The sequence below is a fragment of the Prionailurus viverrinus genome, chromosome C1 (assembly GCF_022837055.1).
Source record: "Prionailurus viverrinus isolate Anna chromosome C1, UM_Priviv_1.0, whole genome shotgun sequence".
Classification (NCBI taxonomy): domain Eukaryota; kingdom Metazoa; phylum Chordata; class Mammalia; order Carnivora; family Felidae; genus Prionailurus; species Prionailurus viverrinus.
The window spans coordinates 180,180,085-180,202,144 of record NC_062568.1 but is presented as its reverse complement, the minus strand read 5'-3'; the positions used below and the strand labels follow the sequence as shown (position 1 = coordinate 180,202,144).

The 22,060-nt window shown below is 39.8% G+C and overlaps 2 protein-coding genes and 1 non-coding gene across 4 annotated transcripts in view; all 3 read left to right on the top strand.

Moving 5' to 3' along the window:
* The window catches only part of ST3GAL3 (ST3 beta-galactoside alpha-2,3-sialyltransferase 3), a 202,244-nt gene that overhangs the window by 25,319 nt on the left and 154,865 nt on the right, over nt 1–22,060 (top strand). The window contains exons 1-2 of one of the 2 annotated variants that reach the window (XM_047872068.1): nt 546–601; nt 1,009–1,153. In XM_047872068.1, the coding sequence (XP_047728024.1) occupies nt 1,039–1,153 (115 nt within the window). In that variant the 5' untranslated portion in view covers nt 546–601; nt 1,009–1,038. Of the gene's footprint in view, nt 1–545; nt 602–1,008; nt 1,154–22,060 lie in introns of those variants that run through there. The other variant, XM_047872067.1, reaches the window with a different exon arrangement.
* On the top strand, nt 12,359–12,491 carry LOC125174256 (small nucleolar RNA SNORA70). Its single transcript, XR_007155370.1, has one exon. It is a non-coding gene; the product is annotated as a small nucleolar RNA SNORA70 (small nucleolar RNA).
* Nucleotides 12,514–12,899, top strand: LOC125173182 (60S ribosomal protein L10-like). Its single transcript, XM_047872069.1, has one exon. It carries the CDS (start codon nt 12,549–12,551, stop codon nt 12,849–12,851), a length of 303 nt encoding a protein of 100 aa, XP_047728025.1. The 5' UTR covers nt 12,514–12,548; the 3' UTR covers nt 12,852–12,899.

The following is a 22,060-nucleotide window of genomic DNA, read 5'->3' as shown; positions in this document are numbered from 1 at the left end:
GCTCTATCTCTCTCTTTCTCTCTCAAAAATAAAGAAACATTAAAAAAAAAATTTTTTTTAAAGACTACAGACCTTAAAACAGGGAGATTATCCTGGATTCTTCAAGTGGACCCGACCTAATCATATGAGCCTGAGAAGCAAAGAAGTTTCTCTGGCTGGGTACAGAAGCAAGATGTGGTAGAAGGGGAAGTTGGAGAGATTCAGAGTGAGAGGGACCTAACCCAGCGTGGCTGAAGGGGGCCGCGTGGAGCAGAGACTGATATCCGGCCAGGAGATGGGGACATCAACCCTACAGCTGCTGGGAACTGTGTTCAGCCCATAGCTGGAATGAGCTCGGAAGCAGATCCGTCTCGGTGTCTGTAGAAAGGAACACAGCCCTACCGACCGACTCCTTGGTTTTGGCCCTGTGACACCCTGTGCAGAGGACCCTGTTGAGACACAGTGTACCGGGACGTTGGGCACCCGGAGCTCTGAGACAACACATTTGTGTTGCTTGGAGCTGCTGGGTTTGCAGTACTTTGTTACACGTCGGTGGAATGCTAACTCAGCGGGGTTGAAGCAGGAGAGTGGCGTCAGAATAACGGACCAGTCCTACCTCCATGTGAGAATGGATCCGGGAGAGTGCACTTCGGAGGCGGGGAACTGGGTGGTGTGGACTAGGGTAGTGATGGGGGGAAGGGGCATGACTCGAGACTTATGTGGGAGGTTGGAATCGCCACAATTTGGTCATTGATTGGATGCTGGGAAGGAGGGAGAGGAGTAACGCAGGGACAGTTGCTGAGTTCTGGCTTTGGATGCTGAGTGACTGGTGGAGCTGTGTCTCAAGGCCAGGACGGGCAGCTTGGAGGATTGCTAGGTCAGGAACTCAGTGGTAACTCCAGGTGGTTCTTCGTTGGGAAATTCTCCTGTAAATACTTATTTTAAGATAGAGTATATCAACAAGATGATTGCTTTATCCTTTAAGACCTGAATTATTTTTTTGATTTTTTTTTTTTTTTTTCCTTTTAGGTCATGTAGGAAATTGTAAACCATGTGAAGATGGGACTCTTGGTATTTGTGCGCAATCTGCTGCTAGCCCTCTGCCTTTTTCTGGTACTGGGATTTTTGTATTACTCTGCGTGGAAGCTGCATTTACTCCAGTGGGAGGACCCCAGTAAGTATGGTCACCCCAGCCTGCCCCCAGGGAACGTGGGGTGTTCGCTGGGCTGCAGTGCCCTCACACCCTTCGGAGACAGGCAGTGAGAGGAGACCGCACGCTCCTGGGACTCAGGCTCAGAAATTGCCTCCCATTTTTGTGGCTGTAGGTTGAGATCTTTGATGTTTTTCAAAAACTGCATGCCATGGCATATCCTCTTATGATCTCCGTAAAAACATGCTATTCTGCAATAAAAGCCCAAACTCTTCCAGTACTTCTGGTTTCTGAATGCCGTGCTTTTTAATTACTAAAGTGCGTTGCCTCTCCCATTTGTATTCGTTGCCTCGGGGCTCCATATCACAGCTGGTTTTCTTCTGTCCTGAAAACGTTCACCTTTACCTTTTCTTTGAATTTGCAGTTTTCAATTTAATACTGTCTTTGTTTTATGTTCCCTGAAGAAATTTTGTCTACCTAGTTATTTTGTCCTTGCTGGTACTGAACTTGTACCTGAATAGAATAATGGCTCCCCTCCCCGCACCCTCCCCAGTACCTCCTAATCCCTTTCTCTGGCTTGTACTCCTGGCCTCCTATGTTACACAGTGTTTGCCACATAGTTTTCTGTACCCCTCTGACTTGGTTTCGACTCATGCAGTGTGGCCTGTGCTGTGGTGTTTTGAGGCTTGTGGTCAAAGGGCTCACATTGGGCGTCACCAGCAGGTGCACATTCTCTTCTTGGATGTTGCCTGAAATATCACACAGTGACCATATGTAGTTTTCCTTTTGGTTCTGTTTGTCTGATGGCTGGCTGAGCTCGGTGCAGGAAACACTGGGTAGTCTGGTCCTGATTCCTGGTGAATGTGACTTCCCTAAAATAGTTTTGTTTTTACAAACATTGACTGGCTACCAGTGTAGAATTCACTCAAGAGTCGAGTCAGTCTCTGGGTCTGAGGTTAAAATGAGTGGGAAGAGGCAAGTGGCATTGGCCTACTAATATTGTATTGAGACCTTGATAGCAGAACCATTCCTATGAAGTAATTCATTTATTTCTTACGTGGCCCAAACTCCTGAAGCAGTTTCAAGCCAACTAAAAAAAAATTTTTTTTAATGTTTATTTAGTTTTGAGAGAGAGCAACAGAGTGTGAGCAGGGGAGGGGCAGACAGAGAGGAAGACACAGAATCTGAAGCAGGCTCCAGGCTCCGAGCTGTCAGCACAGAGCCTGATGCAGGGCCCGAATTTGTGAACCGTAAGATCATGACCTAAGCCGAAGTCGACACCCAACCGACTGAGCCACCCAGGCACTCCTCAACCCAATTTTTAAAATGTCGTGTTACCTCTTTAACTTCTTGTTTTACGTGAAATGTTTCAGTGCCTCTTAAACGCTTAGCTTATAATTTTCACTAATTACTTTGTCTTTCCAGAGTTTATTTAAATTTCTCTGTCCCAACTTATTTTTTAATTTTTTTTTTCAAAGTTTATTTATTTTTGGGACAGAGAGAGACAGAGCATGAACGGGGGAGGGGCAGAGAGAGAGGGAGACACAGAATCGGAAACAGGCTCCAGGCTCTGAGCCATCAGCCCAGAGCCTGACGCGGGGCTCGAACTCGTAGACTGCGAGATCGTGACCTGGCTGAACTCGGACGCCCAACCGACTGCGCCACCCAGGCGCCCGCCAACTTATTTTTTAAAACAAGAAGACTACTCAGAATCAAGTGTTTGCATCAGTGCAGTGCAAAATTCTGTAGTCAAAGGCATTCTCTATATCCATCGTGGATAGATTTCATCTGTATCCATAAAATAGAAATATGTTCAAGGAATGGTGGTCTCCTTTTCTGTTGAGAACTGTTGACCTGTAGACAACATAACTAAGAATTAGATAATATTTTCGTAGAGAAGTTGAGAAGGACATTAACTTTATGGAAGACCTATCATATGCCAGGTGTTAGGCTACACAACTTATTAATTATATTAAATTATATGAAGTTAAATTAAATTAAAATAAATTTACTTCTCACTGTAACCATGTGGAGATGCTGTTATCCCTGTTTTCCAGCTGAGCAAACAAGGACTTAATTAAATGTTACACAGCTAATTATTAGAACCGGAACTGAATCCTGGCTTGTCTTTAAAACCCATGTTCCTTATTTTATTGAAAAGTATAATAAATACTAAGACGAAGGATAGGATTGAATTCTGTATTCTCATTGGTAAAAAGAGAGGAGAGGGACTCAGAGAAGAAATAGCAGAGAGTGTCAGGACGGAGGCGGAGAAGAAAGAAGGAAGGGAAGTAAGGGGAAGGGAAAGAAAGGAAGTTCTCCAAACGAGCGAGCAGTTTATTGGCTTGGAGGTGGCATGGTGCTGTGTGTTCACGAGCCAGCGCTGTAGGCTTCAGTAGTTTATTAATAGCTGTCTGCTTTCCTTGGAGTGAATTATCAGCTGACTAACCACTATTTGCATCTTTTTGTTCTTCTGACACTCAGGCCTTTTAGATACTTGACTTTGAATAGGTCGTTTTAGGCCGTCTTACTGTAGCATATTGTTTTCTGTACTGTAACATCAGAGAGCAGGGTAATATGACCAACTCTGAGGGCTGACCAAGGCGGAGAAGTGTCTTTTACTCAATAAACAAAAGTCAGTTTATTGAGCCTCCTCTAGGAGATGGCCATTGTGTAGTGAAATTTACTGCTGCTGCTAATAATAATAAAATGAAAATAGTAATTTATTGAGTGTCTATGTGCTGTGATGGGAACTTTGTATTCATAATGTATTTGAACCTCATAGTTTATTAAGATTTTTTTTTGTGGGGGGCTCCTGGCTGGCTGAGTCGGTTAAGTGTCTGACTCTCAATTTTGGCTCAGGTCACGATCTCATGGTTTGTGAGATTGAGCCCTATGTTGAGCCTGCTCTCTCCCTCTCTCTGCCCCTTCCCTGGTCGCATGCTCTCTCTCTCAAAATAAACAAACATTAAAAGTTTTTTTAAATTAAATTTATTATTATTATTTTTTAATGTTTATTTTTGAGAGAAAATGAACAGGGGAGGGGCAGAGAGACAGGGGGACAGAGGATCCGAAGAAGGCTCTGTGCTGACAGCAGACAGCCTGATGCGGGGCTCCAGTTTGTGAACCATCATATCATGACCTGAGCCAAAGTCGGACACTTAACTGACTCAGCCACCCAGGCACACTGATTTCTTTTGTTTAGAGACAGGGAGAGAGCATGAGCAGGGCAGAGGGGCTGAGGGAGAGAGAGATGGAAAGACAGAGACAGAGAGAGAGAGAGAGAGCAAGAGAGAAAGAGAGAGACAATCTTAAGCAGGCTCCATGCTCAGTGTGGTGCCTGATGTGGGGCTCAGTCCTGTGACCTGAGCCAAAATCAAGAGTCAGACGCTCAACTGACTGAGCCACCCAAGTGCCCCTGATCCTCATAGTTTAGATTGATTATTATTATCCTCTCTTACAGATGCAGGAGCTGAGGCTTCAAAGAGGCTCAATAAGAGTTTGTATGTCTTTCATCCGGGGGGTATTTCCAAGTTTGAACAATAAATGTCTTTAGCATTACTTTTCCTTAATTTTTACACTTTTTTATGACTTACCAAGGTTATCTGTTGGAATTCCTTCATGGTGGTGGGGGGAGTCTAGAGATTTTTATTATTAAATTATGCATTCAGTAACCAGTATATTCCTATTTTGGCCCATGTACTATTCTGTGTAAAGTGGATATAAGATGAACATAGACCTTCATGGTCTCAGCCTATTGACACAATAACAGCTCTATTTTTAAAAAATAGTTTATTTATTTTTGAAAGAGAGCGCGCAAGCAGGGGAGGGGTGGAGAGAGAGGGAGACAGAGAATCTGAAGCAGGCTCTATGCTGACAGCAGTCAGCCCAATGCAGGCCTCGAACCCATGAACTGTGAGATGACCTGAGCTGAAGTCGGATGCTCAACTGACCGAGCCACCCAGGTGCCCCTTATATGTTGTGTTCTAAAAGAGATGTGTGTACGAAATGCCATGTTAGGGCATAGAATCCCTTCTAGACAGAAAATCTTATGATTTCATCAGTCCCAAGACATATTGTGGCAGGGTGCACACTGCTTTGTTTTGAGCAGCTTAGAGCCGTGTGTGGCCAAGGCTTGGTCAACTTGCTAGGACCTGGGTCAAGTGCTTAACCTGAAAGGCTTTAAGTATAAGATTGATCTCATTATCAACTTGTTTTTAAAAGTTCTGTAGCTTGCAGTTTTTGGTTTCTCATGTTAAGGAGCTTGGAAGTTACCACTCTGTCCTCACAACACCTAAAAACCTGAGCAGACAGAAAAACCGTAATTCTTTTTGGATCCATAAGAGAGGGGAGGACACAGGGCAGACTGCTGCCTCTGAGATTGGAGAGACAGGTGAGTACAGGGAGTGGCATGCAAAAACTGTCCCGGGAAGCAGTGCCAGAATAGGAAAACCTGAATTATAATAGATGAATTGCTGGAGGCTCTGGACAAGTCCGAGAATCAAAAACTCTAGGAGGAGCCAGTCACAGGGGGCCCCCACAGTATTGTGAGATTTATTTCCAGGGGCTCAGCCAGATTCTCACAGGAGATATTGGGGAAAGATCTTCCCATGCATCTGGCACATGAGAAGAAAGGAACCGTTTTGAAATATGCCAGGACAGTTTTTTCTTCTTAACAAGACCTGCCCTCAAGGGAAACTAGTTAACCAGAGCCCAGCCTGTTGGAGTAGTATCAGAGCCTAACTGACCTGGGGAAAGGGAAGTATCCAACTCCAGTCATCTCTAGCCTTCCACGTGGGAGAAAGGAAATATCCAGTTCCATCCTTGAGGGCAAAGAATTCCCCACGGAAGGGATACAGATGGGAAATGATGAAAAGACATCATATATCATCAGGGATATACAAACTAAAACAACGTTGAGATACCACTATGTACCTATTAGAATGGTCAAAGTCCCAGAACACTGACAACATCAAATGCTGGCGAGGATGTGGAGCAGCAGGAACCCTCATTCATTGCTGGTGGGAACGCAAGATGGTACAGACACTTTGGAAGACAGTTTGGCAGTTTCTTATAATACTAAACACATTCTTACTCTGTGATCTAGCAGTCACATTCCTTGGTATTTACCCAAAGGAGTTGGTTGTTCTTTTGTCCACAAAAAACCCTGCACACAGATGTTTATAGCGGCTATATTCATCATAATGGCCAAAAGTTGGAAGCAACCAAGATGTCCTTTAATAGTTGAATGGAGAAACTGTGGTAGATCCAGACAATGGAATATTGTCAATCGCTAAACGTAAGTGAACTATCAAGTCATGAATAGACATGGGGGAGCCTTAAATGCATATTTCTAAGTGAAGGAAGCCAATCTGAAAATGCTACACACTGTATGATTCCAACTATATGACATTCTGGAAAAGGCAAAACTATGGCGATAATAAAAAGATTAGTGGTTGCCAAGGTTGGAAGTGGGGAGAGGTAGGTATAAGCAGGGCATAGAGGATTTTTAGGGTGGTGAATCTATAAGATATCATAATGATGAATGTGTTTTTGTACTTTTGTCCAAACACAGAGGCTGTGCAACACCAGGCATAAACCCTTATGTAAACTATGGACTTTAGGTAATTATGATGTATCAGGATAGGTTCATCAGTTTTAAAAGTGTACCACTCTGGTGAGGGATATTGATAATGGGGGAGGATATACATGTGTGGGGGCAGGAGGTATAATAGGAAATATTTGTACTTTCCCTTGAATTTTCTGTGAACCTAACTGCTCTAAAAAAAATACTCCTAGTAAAGTACTGTAGAATTATCATATTTTATGTATGTGTGTGCATGTTTGTACACACACACGTAAGATGATAAAAATATATATGTACATATGTTTAACTTAATGAACAAATGAACACAGTCTTGGAGTGAGTTAGATGTACTTCAGTTTCTTCATCTCCAAAATGGAGACAAAATACTGACATTTCTCTTGGCTCTGATGCTTTATTCAGGTCAGGTCTTAGAGGAGAGTTGGGTTGTTGCCTCTTATCGGTAGACCTGGTTCCCGTGCTCCCTTTCATGGAAATTTTACGTATTTTATTATTTTAATTTTTATCTATATGTATTTCATAAGTTAAAGTGGATATTTTGGAGGAGTAGGATTAATTTCTTATGGGACCTTTAAAAATTCATATTACCATATTTATCAATATTGCAATTCCCTCTGTGTTCTTGCCTATATTTTACAAAAGATCATAACGGGGGAGATTATAAAATATGCATTATTGATCTGATTACTATGGAGAATACCATCTGGCAAGTAAGTTGGAGTTTGGATCTGATGTTGGGAGAAGGGTAGATTAAGTTTAGCTTAATAGACATAGGAAATTATGTTCACTCTTAGTTTTCCATCTTAAAAACGAAATGGAGGCTGGTATTTCTAGCCTGTGGCTTAGGGTAACACTCTGCTTCTTATGATAATGGCATAACTGGTATCAAGCTAGCCGTCTCTCTATAAATAGTTACAGAGCTGGACAGTATAAATGAAGCAACTCTTGCCAAGCAGTGGACAGGAGGCAGTATAAAATTTCAGTGCCTAAGAAAAGGAAAACTTATGAGGTGAGCTCTGCAGTTCTCTTTGTGGGGGCAATTTCCCAGCCCTGCCCAGAGAGCTGGAATCTCAACAGACCATAGTGCCTCCACTTGGCTGAGGAGGCAGAGATCAGGGTGTAGGGCAGCTGAAGTGGTTGGAGTCCGTGAGACAGGTCATCACCGAGTAGGGAATTTTTGAGAGACACAAGTTGGGCCAGGGGAGGAATTCCTAGGAGTCGGTAGCTGTGGACTGGGCTATGTATGCGCAGGGCAAAACCACCTGAATTTAACTACGTAGGTAACAGCTGTACAGGACAGGAGTAGAGGTCAAGCAGTCTGTGGGTGGCTGAAGAGTCAGGGACTTTGAAGTTGCAGCTCTACCAGAGTGGAGAAATCTCATTAGAACTTTACTACCCCTGGCATCCAGATGCCAGAAAGTTCATGCCTTAAGACTAAAGATCCAGAGTCTCCAGAGTAAGACTCACCCTAACAAGACCTAAAACCAAGCCCCAACCAAGGCTGGGTCCTGTCAAGTTAGAGAAGAGTCAAAAATACCATGGACTTTCCTCAGATCCACACTAAACATAGCGTTGAATCCTGCCTCCACAAATTCAAGGTGGTCAGGCAGTAATTGAACTGCCTGGTAAAATAGAAATCGGCACTCTTCAGAGGAAGATAGCAGTATTCATAGTTTCTGCATGCAACATCCAGAGTGGTCAGTGTTCAATAAAAAGTTAGTAGACATACAAACAGACAGGAAGGAAATAGTGACCCATATTAAAGAAAAAACAAAGCCTGTAGATGAGAGAACTCATATAGCAAAATAGCTATTACAAATAATTTATTTTATTTTATTAAACATTTCTTTGTTTATTTTTGAGAGAGAGAGAGAGAGCGAGAGAGAGAGAGAGAGAGAGAGAGAGAGAGCACAAGCAGGGGAGACACAGAGAGAGAGGGAGACACAGAAACTGAAACAGGCTCTAAGCTCTGAGCTGCCAGCACAGAGCCCGACATAGGGCTTGAACTCACAAGCTGTGAGATCATGACCTGAGCCGAAGTTGGACACTCAACTGACTGAGCCACCCCATTGCCCCTATTTTATTTTTTTAAATAAATGCTGTTCTTTTTTTTTTTTTAAGCTTATTTATTTTGAGAGAGTGTGAATGCATGTGGGGGAGGGGCAGAGAGTGTGAGCGAGATAGAGAGTATTCTAAGCAGGCTCTGTACCATCAGTGCAGAACCCAGTGTGGGGCTTGAACCCACAAACTGCAAGATCATGACCTGAGCCAAAGTCTGGCACTTAACTGACTGAGCCACCCAACTGCTCCTATTACAAATAATTTAAAGGATTAAAGAAAAATACAGTGAACAATAAGTAGTCTCAGCAGAGAAATCAAAACTATAAAAAAACCAAAAACAAATTCTAGTACTAAAAAGTATAGGAACAGAAAATGAAGATTTCACTTCACAGTAAGTTGAATATAACAGAAGTCAGTGAAGTTGAAGGGAGTGCAATAGAAATTATCCAGTCTGAAACACAGAAAAAAAAATATTGAGGAAAAATGAACTAAGCCTCAGGGACCTGTGGGACAGTATAAAATTGTCTAATATATATGAGTGTTGGACAGAAAAAAATGTTAAGAAATAACGGCTGAAAGCTTCCTAAATTTGGTGAAAAACGTTGACTTACAGATCTAAGAAGTTCAGCAAACTCTAAAAAGGATAAATATTGGGAAAGTTTAGGCATATGATAGTTAAACGTCTGAAATCTAAAGTGAAAATCTTGAAGACAAAAAGAAACATTCTCTATGGGAGTAGGAAATCCCACTGACCTTTCACCAGAACCAGTAGAGTTCACACAATGAAAGATCTTCAAAGTGCTGAAAGAGAAATACCAAACACCTGTCGTCCCAGAATCCTTTATCTGTTGGAAATATCCTTCAAAAATGAGGATGAAATGAAGACATTTTTTCAGGTAACAGTTAAGAGAGTTTGTTGCTAGCAAAGCTGCATTACAGAAAAAACACTAAAGACTATCCTTCAGGCCAACAGGACGTGAGAACAGATGGACATTTGGATCAATAGGGAAAAGCGAAGGTTGCTGGAAATGGTAAATAACGGGCAAATATAAAAGACTCATTCCTTTTTTTCTCATCGTTTGCTTAAAAGACAACTAATTGCTTAAAGCAAAAGTAATAACCCCGTAGAATGAGGCTTAGAATATATGTAAAGGTAAGATATGACAAAACTTGCACAAGAAATGGGGAGAGGGGAGATAAGTGGAACCTTACCTGTCATAAAGTTATTACATTTGTGAAAAGAAGAAGTGGGAAGTAGGAATGTTGTGTATAAAGTGAGGAAAGAGTAAAGTAAGAGGTAGGAAATGTCAGACGTGAAGAGGTATTATATTGGCTCTAAATAGACTCTGATAAGTTAAGGATGTGTATTCCTTAGCAGAACTCCTTGGTAGAACAACTACTAGGAAAAAAAAAATAACACAAGGAGGCATATTTATCTGAGAGGCCAATGAAGAAATAAAAAGCACTAAAAAATAGTTAACCGCCCCCAAAAGCAGGAAAACAGCAATATAAGAGCAAAAAAACAGAAGAGAGAAATGGAAAACAAATTTAAGACAGTTGACTTAAGCCTGACTGTGTTAACAATTACATTTCAATGGGAATGGATTAAAACTCCAGCTAAAGGCAGAAATTGTCAGAATGGTTAACAAAGCAGGATGTATGTCCTGATACAGGAGACCTGTATTTTAAATCTGTTTTTTAGTGCTTATTTATTTTTGTTTTTGACACACACACACACACACACACACACACACACACACACACACACACAGAGTGTGAGCTAGAGGGGCAGAGAGAGAGGGAGACACAATCAGAAGCAGGCTCCAGGCTCTGAGCTGTCAGCACAGAGCCCGATGCGGGGCTCGAACCCACGAATCGCGAGATCATGACCTGAGCCTAAGTCAGATGCTTAACCAACCAAGCCACCCAGGCACCCCTAAGAGACCTGTATTTTAAATTTAAAAACAGGTTCAAAGTAAAAACAGGGTCAAAGATATGGAAAATATATCTTATATAAATAATAAGCATAGGAAAGTTGGCATAACTATTAATTTCAGCTCATAATACCTTATGACAAAAAATATGACAAGAGATTACAGAGGGTTATTACATAATGATAAAAGGAGCAGTTTGTCAAGAAGACATACATAAATATGTATGTACCTAATAATCAGAGAGTGTTAAACTTCATTAAGCAAAAACTGGTTAAAACTAAGGGAGAAAGGGACAAATCCACAATCATGTTCAAATATATTAATACCCCTCTCTCAGTAATTAATAAAACAAGTCGAAAATCTGTAAGGATATAGAAGATCTAAGCAATGCTATGAACTACCTTTTCCTAATTGACATTTATAGAACATTTTACCCAATGGCAGAATACACATTCGTTCCGAGTGTACAGAGAATGTTCATTGAGATTTTTGTGCTATTGAGGACATGATAGACGAAGTTCATATGTAGATAATATACTGGGAGGAGAAAATTTCAGTATTTGTCAATGATACTGGAATTAAAATAAAATTAAAAAAAATAAAATTTGCTAGGTTTGATATTTAGAATATACAAGGAATTCCTGCAAACGAAGAAGAAAAAGGCAGCAATCCCAGTAGAAAATGGGCAAAGAATTAGAACGAGTTTACAGAATAAGAAACCCATAAGGTTAAGCATAGGAATAGATATTCAAACTCATGAGCTATAACAAATATTAAAATTAAAACAAGATATCTCCTTATACCTTAGACTGACAAAAGAAATGTTAGAAAGCTGGATAATCCAAGTGTTGGCAGGAATGTGAGAATATAGTAACCTGTATTCTTTGCCAGTGAGAAGTAGACTGGTAAAGCCATTCTGGAACACATTCTTGTAATAACTAACTGAAGTATACATACATCCTTTAGCTCAGCAAATCTGCCATATATATATGTATGTGTGTGAATGTATGTGTGTGTGTGTGTGTGTGTGTGTGTGTGTGTGTGTGTATTTTCATTCATTCCATGGCACTTACCAGAGACATACATTATTTGTGTGCTCAGGGAGTTGGAGGATGAATGTATTTCCATCCTAGGGGTGGGGGTGAGTAGGCAAAAAGTAGGGTATTTATATCATGAAATGATTTGCAGCCGTTAGAAGTAACAGATCCAATATACACAAAACAACATGGATGGAACTTTAAACACAATTTTTAAAAAAAATTTTTTAACGTTTATTTATTTTTGAGACAGAGAGAGACAGAGCATGAACAGGGGAGGGGCAGAGAGAGAGGGAGACACAGAATCTGAAACAGGCTCCAGGCTCTGAGCTGTCAGCACAGAGCCCGACGTGGGGCTCGAACTCACGGACCACGAGATCATGACCTGAGCCGAAGTCGGACACTTAACCGACCGAGCCACCCAGGTGCCCCAAAATACCTAATTTAAGTCAAAAGTGAAACAGAATAACACAATGCCACTTTTGTAAATTAAAAGAACAGGAATACAAAGATTTCTTAGGAAACAAAAAACATGAGCCATAAAATTAAAAAGTGATAAATTAACTTGACCCAAACTAAAAATGTTTGTCCTCTGCAGCCAATTAAGCCGACTGTGCTCTTTCCCTGTGGGGCCCAGTGTGCATTGGCTGTGAACAGCAGCCTCCTTGGTAGTGTATGCAGCCTGTTGGTTGTACGGGTTGCCCTAAGGGACCTTGGAGACAGTTTTCTTCTGGTGGACGTTGAGGTTTGGCCTCACGTTTTCTCCAGTCTAGGCTCCAGACATGCGGGGTGCCTTTGGAAAGCCCCAGGGCACAGTGGCCAGGGTCCACATTGGCCAAGTCGTCATGTCCATCCATACCAAGTTACAGAGCAAGGAGCATGTGATTGAGGCCCTACCTGGGGCCAAGTTCAAGTTCCCTGGCTGCCAGAAGATCCACATTTCCAAGAAGTGGGGCTTTACTAACTTTAATGTGGACGAATTTGAAGACATGGTGGCTGAAAAGTGGCTCATCCCAGATGGCTGTGGGGTCAAATACACCCCTAATCGTGGCCTCTTGGACAAATGGAGGGCTCTGCACTCATGAGAACCTCAGCACTGCCCTTCCCCATTCATGCCCACCAATAAATCCTGCTTCCTGTCAAAAAAAAAAAAGTCTTTTAAAAAACACCAAGAAAATGAAAAGACAAGCCATAGAATGGGGAAGAATATTCAGTACTTGTATATATAACATTCAGTTAAAAATATTTAGTACATGCATATGTTTGTATCTAAAATATATAAAAAATTCTTATAATTTAATAACAAGAGGGTAAACAGCTTAACCAAAAATGGGTAAAATATTTGAAGAGACACTTTACAAAAGATGTACGAATGGTAATAAGCACATGAAAAGATTCTCAACATTGTTACTCATCATAGAAATACAAATTAAAACCATAGTGAGATAACATTACATATCAACTAGAATGACTTAAGTTTTGAAAAAAGATAACAAAGTGTTAGCAAGAATATGAAGTAAATGGAACTCTTATATTGCTGTTGTGAATGTAAAATGGTGCAACTCCTTTGAAAACCAGTTTGGCATCTCTTAAAAAGTTATACATACACCTGCCAAATGGCAGTCATTCCACTCATAAGTATTTACCTAAGAAAAAGTAAAAGCATATGACCAAATAAGACCTGTACATGAATGCTCACAGCAGCTTTATTCCCAGGAGCTCCAAACTGGAAACCAACCCAAATGTCTATCAACAGGTGAATGGATGAACAAAATGTGACATATTCACACAGTGAAGTACCATTTAACAATGAAAAGGAACAAAGTTGATACGTTCAGTATCATGGATGAATGTTAAACTCATGAATGAGTACATATTAATATTATTAAGTACATATTAATATTAAGTACATACTAATATTAATATTAATCAGTACACATTAATATTAATTGATATTAGTATAATAGTATATTATGACTACATATTATATGTTTCATTTATATAAAATACAAGCTAATTATTAATAATTAAAAGCAGATTGTTAGTTACCTTGGATGAAACATGAAGGGAGAAATGGATTGCAAACGGGCACAGGAATTTTTTGAGATAGAAATGCCCTGTGTCTTGATAATGGCAGTGGTTTTGTGAATGTATATAACTGTCAGTACTCTTCAAATTGTATACATTAAATTGAAGCAGTTTATTGTATGTAAATTACTCCTGGATAAAGTTGATAAGAAAGAGTAAATGCACATCAAACATACATATATTAAAAGAACATAAGCGAATATATCCATTAAACAATAGAATGGTTGCCTCTGCAGGAGGAAGAAATGGGAGAAAAAGGGGAATAAGATTTATGACTTGATTTATACTATTTTTCCATAGGGTTCTTTGCAATTCCCTCAATGTGGTTGGGTAATCGTTTCTGTATGCCGGTACATTCTGTGATAGTTAGGAGACTAGCCTATCTGAATGCAGGAAGGACCCTCTAGGGAGCAGAATAGCCAGCATGTATGCTAAAATCCACATAACATTGCTGCGTAAGAAATGAAAGAATATTGAAATAAAGGTACACCGTGTTCATGGAGCAGAAGGCATGATCTTAAGATACTGAATCTCCCCAATTTGTTTTAGGATTCAACACATTTCCACTAAAAATCCCAGAAGGTGTGGTGGGTTCTTTTAAAAATTCACTTTTTTGCTAGAAATTGCTAACTGACTCTAAAGTTAATATGAAAATACAGAGAATTTAAAATTGTCAAAACAGTTTTGGTAGGGCATGTGACTCTTGATCATGGGGTCGTGAGTTCAAGCCCCAGGTTGGGCACAGAGCTTACTTATAATGGCTAAAATTAACAACTCAAGAAACAACAGATGTATGATGGCAAGGGTGCAGAGAAAGGGGAGCCCTTTTGCACTGTTGGTGGGAATGCAAACTGGTACAGCCACTCTGGAAAACAGTATGGAGGTTCCTCAAAAAATTAAAAATAGAACTACCCTGGAGTGCCTGGGTGGCTCAGTCAGTTAAGCGTCTGATTTTGGTTCAGGTCATGATCTTCTGGTTCATGAGTTTGAGCCCCACATCGGGCTCTCTGCTGACAGCTCAGAGCCTAGAGCCTGCTTCAGGTTCTGTGTCTCCCTTTCTTTCTGTCCCTCCCCCACTCACACTCTGACTCTGTCTCTCTCTCTCTCAAAAATACATAAACATTAAGAAAACATTTTTTTTAGTAATAAAAAAAAAGGACTACCGTATGGCCCAGCAATTGCACTACTAGGTATTTACCCAAAGGATATAAAAATGCTGATTCGAAGGGACACATGCACCCCAATGTTTATAGCAGTGCTATCAACAATAGCCAAATTATGGAAAGAACCCAAATGTCCATTGACTGATGAATAGATAAAGAAGACGTAGTATGTGTGTGTGTGTGTGTGTGTGTGTGTATGTGTATATATACATATGTAGTGTGTGTGTGTGTGTATACACACACACACACTACATATGTATATATATACACACACACACTACATATGTATATATATATATATATACACATACACACATACTACATATATACGCGTACACACATATCTATATATATACACACACACACTACATATGTGTGTATATCTGTATATATATATATATATATATATATATATACACACACACACACACACACATACACACACAATGGACTATTACTCGGTGATCAGAAAGAATGAAGTCTTGTCATTTGCAACAGTGTGGATGGAATTAGAGAGTATTAGTGAAATCAGAGAAAGACAAATGTCTGATTTCACTCATGTGGAACTTAAAATAGATGAACATAAGGGAAAGGGAAGGAAATACACATACACTGACTGTGTTCCTTATGCTGTGCCTTTTATTCCTATGACTTACTTATTTAATAGCCAGTTGATTTTTGATAAAGATACCAAGGCAATTCAATAGGAAAAAAATAAATCTTTTTGATAAATGGTAGCAAACAAATCTTGACTCATGTTTCTCACCATGTACAAGATTAACTTGACATGTATCATATATCCAAATAGAAGTGCTAAAACTATAAACAAAATATAGGGCAGAATCTTGGTAACCTTGAATTTGCTAAAGATATCTTAGGGAGGGTAAAAAAAAGCATGAAAACATTAATAAATTGGGCTGCATCAAAGGTAAACAATTTTGCTCTTCAAAAAACATTGTTAACAAAAATTTTAAGGCAAGCCATGGACCTGGAGAAAATTTGCAAACCATAAATACAATAAATAACTTGTATTTTGAATACATCAAAGTGGGCAGAGATGTAAATAGACACTTTACCAAAGTAGATATGCAGATGGCATGTGAGCACATGAAAAGATACTAAACATGAGTAGTCCTTAGGAGAAAGTAGAAATTAAAACCATAAGAAAGTATTACTCTAAACTCTTTAGAATGGCTAATATGAAAAAGATAGATTACATCAGGTGTTGTCCAGAATGGGACAGCTGTTAACACTTCTGCACTGCAAGTGGTCATGGAAAATGGTACAACCACTTGGAAAAGCAATTTGGCAGTTCTTAAAAACATTAAACATTCACCTAACATACCTAGCTATTCCTCTTCAAGAGGGGTGAAAGTGTATGTTCATGCAAAGACTTGTACATGTGCATTCATCATAGCTTTGTTTGTAATAGCTCCAAACTAGAAACAACTCAAAGATCCATCAGTAGGTAAATGAATAAATTGTGGTACATCTATACAATGGAATGCTACTCAGCATTAAAAAGGAATGAACTTAAAAGAGTGAACCGTTTTTTCCCAGTTTTATGAGATATAATTGGCACACAGCATTCTATTGGTTTTAGGTGTACAGCACGATGATTTGATATATGTGTGTGTTGTGAAATAACTACCACAACAAATTTACGTAACGTCTGTCATCTCATGTGAGTACAAAAGAGGAATGAACTGTTCATACACAAATAACATGGATGAATCTCACAGTAATTGCGCTGAGAGAAGCCACACCCAAATGAGTACGTAAAATATGATTCTATTTATAAAAGGCACACTTACTTATAGTGACAAGAAGCAGGTCAGGGGTAGCTTGGGAATGGAGTAGGGTGAGGGGTGGGATTAAAGGAGCCTGAGGAAACTTGTGGGGTTGATATCTTTCTTATCATAGTTGTGGTGATGGCTTCACAGATATATGTCAAAATTCAAGTTGTACACTTTATATATAGACAGTTTATTGTATGTTAATTTAGACCTCAGTAATACTGTGTTTTTTTTTAATTTTTAAAATTTTTATTTATTTTTGAGAGAGACAGAGCACAAACGGGAGGGACAGAGAGAGAGGGAGACACAGTTCAAAGCAGGTTCCAGGCTGTGAGCTGTCAGCACAGAACCTGATGCAGGACTTGAACACATGAACTGTGAGATCATGACCTGAGCTGAAGTCAGATGCTTAACCGACTGAGCCACCCAGGCACCACAGTAATACTGTTTTTAAAAATAGCCAGAGATGGGGCGCCTGGGTGTCTGAGTGGGTTTAAGTGTCCAACTTCGGCTCAGGTCATGATCTCATGGTTCGTGAGTTTGAGCCCTGCGTCGAGCTCTCTGCTCTCAGCATAGAGCCTACTTCGGATCCTGTTTCCCTCTCTCTGCCCCTCCTCCACTTGTTCTCTCTCCCAAAAATAAATAAATATTTTTAAAAAATAGCCAGAGGAAAAGGAGCGATTACCTTCCAAAGAACAACAGTTAGACTGACAATTGACTTCTCAAGAACAGCAGTAAAAGCCAGAGACAGTGAACTATTTTATTTTGTGTAAAGAAAACACCTGTCAACCTAGAACCCTGCATATGCATGTTTCAAGAATGACACAAACACTGAAGAAAGTTCATATTAACAGATACTCAGTAAAGGCACTTACAAAGCATAAACCTCAGAAAAAAGAAAATGATTCCAGAAGAAAGACGCAGGAAGGAATGGTAAGCAAAGAGAATGGTAAATGTCAGGATATCTAAGCAAACATTGATGCTGTTGCCCAATATTTGGTATTATAGAAACAAAGGGAGAGAACTATACTACTAGCCAGTAATAGCATATCAATTGAGAGAGGTTAAGAGTTAAAGTATTCTTCTTACATTGTTTGGTAGGAGGGTTCAATATATTGATAAATTTGGAATTCTAAGTTTTACGTGCAGGTGAGTTTTCTCGCTTAACTGCTACATGAATAGAGTGTGTAAAGTGCGTGACTCCAGAACTCACAGAAGAAAAAAATGTAGCGAGGAAAAGAAAAAAGAAGGCAGGATGTCAAACAAATGTTTGAAAGAAGAGGCCAACACTTATACATGAAACAAAAAGTTGAATGTATTAGTCATTTGAGCAAGAACTGTGCTTGTAAGACATAGTTTCTTAGAACAAAACAGAGAGCCCTCTTTCCTAGCAGTGGTTTTCAGAGTTTTGTCAAGAGCATTTTCATGTTAATAATAAGATAATGGTTGCCCATTGCAGTGGGTTGCCATTTGCATTGATGTTGCAAAGTGATGGTGGGTACAACGGCTCACACCTTAGCACGGAGCAAAGCAGGGTACCAAACTGAACCAACAGTCATTGTACTTTTCACTGCCCCACACACTGAGGGAAAAAAAAAGCCAGTTTCATTTAAGAATGTTTAAAATTTTTTTTATTAAAAAATTTTTTATTAAATATTGTTTAATGTTTATTTATTCTTTGAGAGAGAGAGAGAGAGCACGAGCAGGGAAGGGACAGACAGAGGGAGACACAGAATCCAAAGCAGGCTCCAGGCTCTGAGCTGTCAGCACAGAGCCTGACATGGGGCTTGAACTCAACGAACCATGAGATGAAGTCAGATGCTTAACTGACTGAGCCACCCAGGCATCCTGAGAATGTTGTTTTTTAATTTAAATTAAATTTATTAATTTTTAAAAGTTTGTTTTGATGGGGGGAGGGGCAGAGGGTAGGGAAGAGAGAGGGAATTCCAAGTGGGCTCTGAGCTAAAAGGGCTAACAGAGCCCAACCCAGGGCTCGATCTCACCAACTGTGAGATCATGACCTGAGCCAAAATCAAGAGTTGGATGCTCAAACAGCTGAGCCACCCAGGCAGGCACCCCTAATTTTTATTTTATAGAGTGTGTGTGAGCATGAGCAGGGGAGAGAGAGAGAATCCCAAGCAGGTTCCACGCTCAGCATGGAACCCAACGCAGAACTTGATTCCACAACTCTGGGATCATGACCTGAGCAGAAATCAAGAGTCAGACGCTCAACCAACTGAGCCACCCAGGCGCCCCTCACTTAATGTTCTTGGTGAGGGGTGTCTGGCTGGCTCAGTTGGTAGAGCATGTAACTCTTGATCTTGGGGTCGTGAGTTTGAGCCCCACATTGAATGCAGAGATTACTTAAATAAGTAAATTTTTTTTTGAAGGAAGTTCTTGATGAAACAGATCTTAATTTGACTAAATCTTGACCTTTGAGTATATATCATTTTTCTAAAAAACAAATATGATGGGAGCATCTGGCTGGTTCAGTTGGTAGAGCATGCAGCTGTGGATCTCGGAGTTGTGAGTTCGAGCCCCGCGTTGGGTGTAGAGCCTATTTAAAAAAATAAATAATAACAAAACAAGTACGATGATGAAATGGGAAATATGCATAAGTATGCATAAAGCACTACTATGCACACTGACGTTTTATTACTGTCTCAAGGAAAAGCACTTGTGTGATTGAACTGCAAGCTGAACTAGCTACTCTTTTGAGGGAACACCATTTTTACTTGAAAAAATGACTGACAGGCAAACCATGGTTATTCAGACTTGGGAATTTGGGAGACTTTCTCAAAAAGGAATACAGTACACCTGTCACTTCAAGGGAAACAACGGACTTTTTTGTTATTTAGATAAAACTTGAGCTTTCAAATGAAAATTAGAATTCTGAAAAGCTTCTGTCTGCTGCCACGAAACTGACACCTTCTCAATATTTAAACATGTTTCTGATGAGATTGGTAGTGATATTAACAAATGTGATTTTTTTAATATGGCAAAATGAGTGTGAAAACATTGGAAGTTTTGTATAACTCAGTGAACTAATAATGTCCAAAAGACCACTGTTATGATGTTAACAAATTATGCGTGGCTAAAAGATTCATTCAAAGTGTAAGACCAGTGGATGTTAATGTAACAAAGTATGAAAATGTTTACTGATATGCTTTCAGATTCAATATTGCCACTAACTTGTAAGAAACTACTGCTTTTTGAGTTTGGGGTAGCATCAAAGAGGAATATCCATAACCATCTGAAAAGGTTATTATAATACCTTTCCCTCTTCTAACTGTGTACCTGTGAGAGGCCAAAAAAAATTTCGTATATTTAAAACATTTCACAACAGATTGAATGTGGAAATGGATGCATATCCAGACTTTTATAAAGCTGTAAATGACATTTGCACAAACTTAAAACAGTGCCACTCTTCCTACTAATTTTGGGGGAAAATAGTTATTTTTCTTAAACTTATAATATGAGGTTTTTACTGTTAATTTTAAATTGCTATTTAAATATTTCTTAGTTTTATTTTTTTAATTATTTTTTAATTTATTTCTTAGTTTTAATGTCCAATATAGTAAATGTTCGTATAATTATTAACCCATATCATATAGGCCCTCTTTGGAATCCTCAGTGAGTTTTAAAGACGTAAAATGGTCCTGATACCAGGACTTCACGAACCCCTGTTTATTCTAGAGTCTTCAAAAGAGTGGAGTTCAGGCATTGGTAGACTTTCAGAAGTAAGAGTGTTTAGGGGTTGGTTGACCTTTAGCTCTGGATACACAGCTGTCTGAGTAGGATTCTTGTTAAATGGAATGGCTTTCAGAAGCATGGTCATTGAGGTGAAGCTGTTGTTGATTGCCTGGCTTTTCAAAAGCTTGTATAATGGTGTGAAGCTATCATTGATTTGGGTGAGCTCGAAACCACTTCTGGTAGTTACTTCTTGCTATAGAAAAAGAACAATCACTACTTTCTTAAGTGGTTGGGAAGCTTTTATTCTCAATGGAAAAGATGGGAAAAATAGAGTGCGCAACTCTCATAACTCAAAAATAAAAAGACAACCCAATTTTTCAAATGGGCAAAGGATCCGAATAGCCATCTCTGCAAAGAAGATGCGGGTATTTCCTGCTTTGCAAAAGTTTGTGTTAGCCACTTTGCTTTTCCGAAAGACCTGCACTATTAGTACCTGTTTTCGCTCAGAGAACTCTGAAGAGGATTTTTGTTTTCATGAAAAAAGGTGAAAAGAGAAAGTAGCGTTCGGTGTCTTGCAGTGAGCTATTATCCAGGAAGCGTGCCCTTCAAGCAGTGAGAGTGGCGCCCCCTAGTTCCTTCCGCGGGAACCACAGTCACTGTGTCAGCCTCAAGCTGCCATAAGCTTTGGACTGTGTCTGTGAGCATCAGTGCTTTATCTCAACTTATTTTGTGCATCCTTTAGCAAGATGTGTCCTAAAATACCAGAAAAGCCTAAAGGGGTTATTATTTTTGTGCCTGGGAACGCTCAAACATTTTTCCATATAAATTAGTGGTAATTGCTTCCTCACTTTAGGCCACTTTGGCTTATGAAAGGTTTCATAGGAATGCTCTGCTTTCGGATATTGGGGAAACCTGTGTGCACATGGTCAGTAAGCACGTGAAAAGATGCCCAATATCATGAGTCACCAGAGCAGTGCAAATAAAGATCACGATGAGACCCCACTTAACACCTAGGAGGATGGCTGTAATCGAAATGACAGGGCAAGTGTTGGTGAGGATGTGGAGAAATTAGAGCCCTCATGCACTGCTGGTGGGAATGTAAAATGGTGTAGACACTTTGGAAAACAGCCTGGCAGTTCCTTAAAAAGTTAAACACAGGGTTACCAGGGTGCCTGGGTGGCTTGGTCGGACTCTTGGTTTTGGCTTAGGTGATGATCTCACGGGATTCTCTCTGTCTCTCCCTCACTCTCTGCCCCTCCCCGCTCTCTCTCTTTCTCTTTCTCTCAAAATAAGTAAATTAACATTAAAAAATGAAAAGTTAAACACAGGGCTAACATTTGACCCAGAGTTTATACCTAGGATCTCAAGAGAAATGAAAACACATGTCCAAATTAAAACTTGTACACAAATTTCCATAGCGGCATTATTCATAACAGCCAAAAAGTGGAAACAACCCAGATATCTATCAACTGGTGAGTGGATAAATGAAATGTGGTCTCTCCACACAATGGAATATGAAGAAAGGAATGAGGTACTGATATATCCTACAACGTG